Source organism: Macadamia integrifolia, unplaced genomic scaffold, assembly GCF_013358625.1.
Source record: "Macadamia integrifolia cultivar HAES 741 unplaced genomic scaffold, SCU_Mint_v3 scaffold1356, whole genome shotgun sequence".
Classification (NCBI taxonomy): domain Eukaryota; kingdom Viridiplantae; phylum Streptophyta; class Magnoliopsida; order Proteales; family Proteaceae; genus Macadamia; species Macadamia integrifolia.
Genome location: NW_024868175.1, coordinates 33,810 through 40,689, shown reverse-complemented (window position 1 = coordinate 40,689; position 6,880 = coordinate 33,810). Strand labels below are relative to the sequence as shown.

The 6,880-nt window shown below is 36.8% G+C and overlaps 1 protein-coding gene across 1 annotated transcript; it reads left to right on the top strand.

Moving 5' to 3' along the window:
• The first annotated feature begins 5,595 nt into the window (after positions 1-5,595).
• On the top strand, positions 5,596-6,626 carry LOC122063563 (ethylene-responsive transcription factor ERF003-like). Its single transcript, XM_042627267.1, has 2 exons — positions 5,596-5,787; positions 5,899-6,626. The coding sequence occupies exons 1-2, from the start codon at positions 5,705-5,707 to the stop codon at positions 6,380-6,382; spliced, it is 567 nt and encodes a 188-aa protein (XP_042483201.1). The 5' UTR covers positions 5,596-5,704; the 3' UTR covers positions 6,383-6,626.
• Positions 6,627-6,880: the final 254 nt, after the last annotated feature.

Sequence of the window (6,880 nt, the reverse complement as noted above, 5' to 3'; positions counted from 1 at the left end):
AATGGATGAAAATAAAATGAAATAAGGAAATATTTTGACTTCTACTGCATTGTCTATGTATTAGAGCCTTTAGGTATAAAATAGTGAATTTTATTGCTAAAGTTTACATGTTATTTTATATGTTCAATGAAAAGTAATAATAAAATAAGAAATTGAATTAAATGTTATACTCATATTTTTAATTCTGCGGTTGTACATCTAAACAAATTGAGCCTTAAGAAAATTCATAGAAAGTCAACAATATAATTAATTTTGAGAAAGAAAAATTCTGCCAATCTAAACGTAGGAAACATCCAAATTGATGTGAGCATAGAAAGACTGCATTACCCCTCCCTTTATGCATTGCAGATGTTCCAGTGGGTTTGATGTTTTCTACTCCCAATCGGCAGGTTTTTCTTACCCTTAATCTTAATAAAAAATTTCATGCGCGACAGTGTATGTGCATGATTTCCATTAATATATTAAGATGGACATAAGTGCTTATAAAAATAATCCATGGGAGGAACCTCCCCAGCATGAATCCCTTCCCTATACATTTTTATACCTTTTGGAGGAATAAGAGTAATTCAAATATTATTAGGAAAAATTACATGATTACCCACTTTTGGGTTTCCCTTTACAAAATTACCCATAAAAAGTTTTGGTTAACAAAAATACCCAAAATTGGGTTTGGATTTACAAAACTACCCACCCAAAGTTTCAGTTAACAAAACTACCCAAAATCAGGTTTGGTTTTACAAAACTACCCAAAATAGTGAGTCTTCATCTTCCACATATAATCATGTATGTTTTTATTACTGAAACTTTGAGTGGGTAGTTTTGTAAATCCAAACTCAATTTTAGGTATTTTTGTTAGCTTAAACTTTAAGTGGGTAATTTTGTAAAGAAAAACATAATTTTGGGTATTTTTGTTAACTGAAACTTTTGGTGGGTAATTTTGTAAAGGAAGACCCATAAATGGGTAATCAAGTAATTTTTCCATAGTATTACTCATTAGTACACACGTGGCATAAACGAGATGTATCATGGCATCTAGATGGGTTCCACATATGGCCCACTATAGTAACTGTGCCGAAGGATAATATCCACCGACTCAAAGGCAACCCATTTTGCTAGACATGGTAACTCATGTGGTATTTGATAGCCTTAGCTCTATCATGTGGCAATGAACAAAACTGTTCGTGAATGAATGAGGTAAAGGAAATTTATATCTAACCGGATTGAGAATAGCGTATTGAATGTGTGCGAAGGTCAGAAATAGCGGCTGAGAAAAAATTATAAATAAAAGATAGCTCTATGAAGAAAGTTTTCTTCTATCACACCGAAATGTTCGTCACATTATTTTAAGGTTCATAAACTCTAAGATTTAAATAAATAACTAATGAAAAGTGTATTCAATGCATGAATTAAGCTCTATAATTTAGGCAACATTTATCCTTCTTCGTGTAGATGTTATTTCTTGACTTCAACTCATGATCATTAATTCGCAATAGATAGAGCAACTTACTGAGGCTTATCCTCTCCCCTAGAGTACTTTTAATGTGTTATCGAAAATATCCTCTAATACGCATCCGGAGCCCAGCAATCAACTCCGCATGAATCTTCCGTCTTCACTTCTATCATTTCCAAATTTTTCTCTTTCTCAAGACAACTTCTTAATATCAATAAATCTCGAGCACACTTCAGCCCGAATGTTCCCTCAGCCACTAACCGAACCATGTTTAATAGATTCCACATTCTTCCTTCATATGCTCAAGATTTCTATCTAGGAATCACATTCCTACATGGTATGTTATCCAAAGCACATTGCTCGGATCTTCTTCATCATGTTAATGGGAAACTCAAGTGTTGGAAAGCTAAGCTTCTTGGGGCCCGTTTGATAACATTTCAAGAAACGTATTTCTTCATTTTCTGTGTCTAGAAACGGAAAAAAAAAAAAACGTTTGATGAAACTGTTTCGTTTCACTTGTTTTCAGAAATAGAAATTGGAATTTTATATCTATTTATGGTTCAAGAAACGACTCATGGTCATTCTTTCACTGGTTACTATCGACTTCTAGAAACATGACTTATCAAATACCTTCAATTCCGTTTATGTTTCTAAAAATGGAAAATTATGTTTTTGTCATTTCTTGAAACAGAAACGACAAAAACATTATCAAACGGGCCCTTAGTTCAGTCGGAAAGTTGGTTCTTATCCAATCTACCCTCTCTACCTACCCCAATATCTTATGTCCTGCTTCCTCCTTCCTTCATCTATGCATCACCAACTCGATTCCTTCAGTCGTAATTTTTTCTGGTCCAGCAGTGAAAAATCTAGCGTTCACTTTGTCAATTGGGAATCCATCTACAAATCTAAGAAATTTTGGGGTTTAAACCTTAAGCTTTCCCACAATATGAACATTGCCCTTCTCTCTAAGAAAGCTTGGGAGTCGTTGAATCCTTCTCAATCTCTTTGGGGTTCACTCATGAAATCCAAATATTTTCCTAATATGGATTTCCTTCACTCCTCTGCTCTCCTTCTACTTTTTGGGGTTGGAAATCCATTCACAGGGCTAAGACACTTCTCCTCAAAGGTCTCTTTTTTCAAGTTGGAGATGGTAATAATATCAATCCTTGGCTAGACAACTAGATCTTTGGCTTACAACCTTCTTCTGCTCCTTTTCCTCTTATTCCTGGAGCCCCTTTTTTTTGTGGCTGAACTCATTAATCACTCATCTCGCATTTGGAATTCCAACATCATTTTTTAGTGGTGGCCGACCAATATGGCTTTAGCTATTTTATCCATCCCACTTTCCCTCCAACACACATCTGATTCTATTAGATGGGAGTGTACTACAAATGGTTCATTCACCGTTGCATTGGCTTATCGCCTATCTCTCTCCCCCCACCCCTCTCTTCCTCTATCATTAATCCCATTTGGCAACATCTCCCTACTGCCCCTAAAAGCCAAGTTTTTCTTTGGAAATTCCTTTTGGACCGTCTTCCACATAGAGGTCTCCTTTCCTCTTAGGGTCTCAACCTTCCCTCTTCTTGCCCCTTTTGCAATCATTCTAACCTCACCAGAGCTCATCTTTTCATAAATTGTTTCTTCACCTCCTCCATTTGGTCCTCAGTCTCCACCTTTCCTTTCTCTCCTTTTGGATGGACTATTAGTGAGTGGATTGGGCATATTTTCTCCTTTAAGTCCTCGCACTATAGCAAACAGAGAATGCTTGCCTTTATGGCACAACTCCTATGGCAGATATGGCTCAGTTATAATGAATTGATTCACAATCGAGCTTCTATAAATGCGGATGCTGTCATTAGGAAAAGTCAACTTTTGGCTTTTGAGCATATTCCTACGACAAGGAACAATAGTTCATTGGTCTTACGGCACATTGCTTGGGTTCCACCTTCTCATCCTTTTATCAAGATCAACACGGATGGATCTGCTTTGGGTGCTTCTGGTTTATCTGGTTCAGGCGGAGTTTTTAGAGATCACAGTGGCAATTTCATTTGTGGGTTTGCAGATTTTGTGGGAACTACTTATGCCTACATTTCTGAAGCACTTGCCATTAGGACGGCACTTCAAATTGCTCGCTCCAAGAATTTGTCTCATATCCTAATTGAGAGTGATTGTTTATCAGTGATCAATATCCTCAACGGCAACAGCAACTCCATCCCTTGGAGAATTTCCCACATCATTTTAGATTATCTTCAGCTCAGCCAAAGCTTTAGTGCTGTGTTGTTTCAGCATGCTTTTCGTCAAGCTAACTCTATAGCTAACGGTTTTGCTTCTTTTGGTTCTTCACACAGGTGTTCTGTTGTTTGGGATCATTCTCCACCTCCTTTTGTTTCCTTAGCTTTGTTTTATGATCTTTGTAATATTTCTCTCCCCGTGGACTGTGTTTTCAATAAATTTCTATTGGTACCCAAAAAAAAAAAAAAAAAAAAAAAAAGCCCAACAATCAAGATATTTTCCATCATGGTTTAAGGAAAACTTGATCATAGCTCTATCACCCATTTATAAATTTTATAAGGGACAAGATTATCTATCCATGAGAGGTTCCTGTGCCACAGGCAGTGGCATGTAATGACTATCATACCATTGTTAGAGTTACGTGCCTTTATGTGTAGGCCGAGAGGCCACTCGCGGATAGAAAACACTTACCCATTTTATATATACCACCCATCATTTAGAGATAGTAACATGGGATGAGGTCTACGCATGTGGGTGAACAGTAGATAGAGGCATGGAGCCGTGTCTTTACTTCCAAAGCATGAAATACTGTTTCTGTCTTCACCATACATGTGTAGGTTTCCGTGTTTAGTAAGTATGATGTGCACCATGTACACAGCCCACCACAGAAACAATAATAAATACAAAAGTGATAAGATTTATCACCCACTATAAGTGATAAAGTAAAAAGGAAATACAATACAAAAGCTTGGGAAGATGCCCACCTTATATTTTTAGAAAGATCCAGTGCACTTCCTCATCATATCAGACTCCTATGACCAATTTTAAGCGTATTCACACGTTCAAAACTTTCTTATGGGTTTGTGTTTTCTAAGAGAAATAATTAATTACACTTCCAAAACAAAGTTGGTTCAAGTTCAATACTTTAAAATCGATATATCTTTATTTCTATTTTTTTTTAATGAGAATATATAAATAAAAAACAATACAGTTGTCAAGTAGACTAATCAAGAGGATAACCCCATTCAAAACAAACAAAAAAATCAATAAAAGGAAGAAAAGAAAAATGGTAAATCCATGACAAATAAGGATCAAGTTTTCTAGTCTATTGAAGGAAGAAAGTCTAGGTGGAATTTAATGAATCTTTTAGTATAAGTACAATAATCTTCTAGAGTATTGATTTTTTCAAAATCAATCACTTCAACCTTGACAAGACACGCAGAAGAAGAAAGTTGCCAGTAGATAATATGGACAAAAGAAATTTCTTCACTTGGATCTTCACCTTTCGTTTCATGGGCAAGTTTGATTTGTAAATGGTTTACGAGCTTAAACCTGGTTGATTATAGAGTTTTTATAGTTTGATTTGTATAAAATGAGAAATACAAAGGTATTCATCTATCTAATTTCTTTGATTTGATAGATCTTATTGTATTTTCAACTCTCAAATCTAAGTTATATGTGAACTAATTGCGTATAATTGTTAATCATTTTTAATGGAAATGATCTTTATTAACAATAAATTGATTACTGGTAGACTTGTAAAGGATTGAAATAAATTTTCAAATTCAAAATTGGATGAACACATGAGGATTGCAGCCCTGAACATGGCCATACATAGATTTCCTCAGCAGTCAAGGAGAAGAATTGGAGATAAAATTGACCCAACTAAATATATGGACTTCATTCACTTCTTTCGTATATATATATATATAGTAAAAACTTAAAAAAAAATAAAAATGGGCGTGAATAGCAAAGCCAACTGTTAAGTGAAAAGATTTTCATTTAAAAAAAAAAGAAAAAAAAAAACCCTCCCAAGTGGGCCCATTTGCTTCAGTTGGTTCCAGTAGGCCAAAAAGAGGAACACTCCAGTCATCCCCAAGTGTTTCAACAAGCCCAACTATAAAAACCCCCCTCAACCCGCTCACTCCAAAACCCCCCCTCTCAAACTCCCTCACTCTTCCTATTCTCTTCGGCATTTTCACAAACAACTTTGCAATTCTAAACATTTCTCATACGGTATACATGGCCAGGCCGCAGCAGCGATATCGAGGAGTTCGTCAGAGGCATTGGGGCTCTTGGGTCTCTGAGATTCGCCACCCACTATTGTAAGCTAACAAACTTTGTTTATTCGAATTCCCAGAACAAATGTTCCGTAGTTTCAGTGTTTCTTTTGGAACAAAATATTTGAATAAGTTTGGTCTTCTTGTGAATTCCAGGAAGACTAGAATTTGGCTCGGCACGTTCGAGACGGCAGAAGACGCAGCCCGTGCTTACGACGAAGCTGCGAGATTCATGTGCGGCCCAAGGGCGAGAACCAATTTCCCTTACAACCCCAATGCGCCTCAATCTTCTTCCTCAAAGCTTCTCTCTGCAACTTTGACAGCAAAATTACATCGTTGCCAATTGGCGTCTCTCCAAGTCTGTAATCCTGTCGTGAAAGAGCCTGAAAGAGCTCCCTCCTCTGCCGTCATGCCTAGTAATGCCATTGCCCAAGACTCCAAGGAAATGGGTGTGTGGTCGCCGGAGAAGAGACCTGCTGTGCAACAGCCTGAGACGAATTGGGTTGTTAAGAAATCCCAAATGGAGAGTACCCAGCAATTCAAACCACTAGAAGATGATCATATAGAGCAGATGATAGAGGAGCTGCTTGATTATGGGTCTGTCGAGCTATGCTCTGTCATTCCATCTCAGGCTCTGTAATGTAGCCTTTTGCCATCCGTCGCATTCTCTCCCATCTTCTCTGCTAATGTAACCCATTTTTCTCTTTTAACTGTTCAGTAGAATTCTCTCCTGAAGCATCTCTAGGTTGTGTCTCGTCTAGGTTCCAGCTCTGTAGGTTCTTGGTTCAAGTTACTCATGCTTATCTGATCTTATCTTACGAAGTTAGAATGTACAGTAAGAGAATTAGCAATATATATTGAGATGGTAATCTTTAATTATTCTATATTGGGTTTTCCAAATTTATCTGCTCATGATCTCAAATTAATTGTAAAGAAATAATAATTAAATGGTACCAAAGTGAGGAATTAGAAGTTTCAGTTTTTCTTTGCCTTTAAAAATTGAACCTTTTGTGGCTGTACCCTTAGGAAGAAGAGAGGGAAAAGATAAAAGTTGAAAACTTTTTTAGATTGTTGGCCTGCATAGGATTTTGGCTTCATGTGCGGAATTGAGTGGAGCTGTGCTTAATGGCTCTTGATT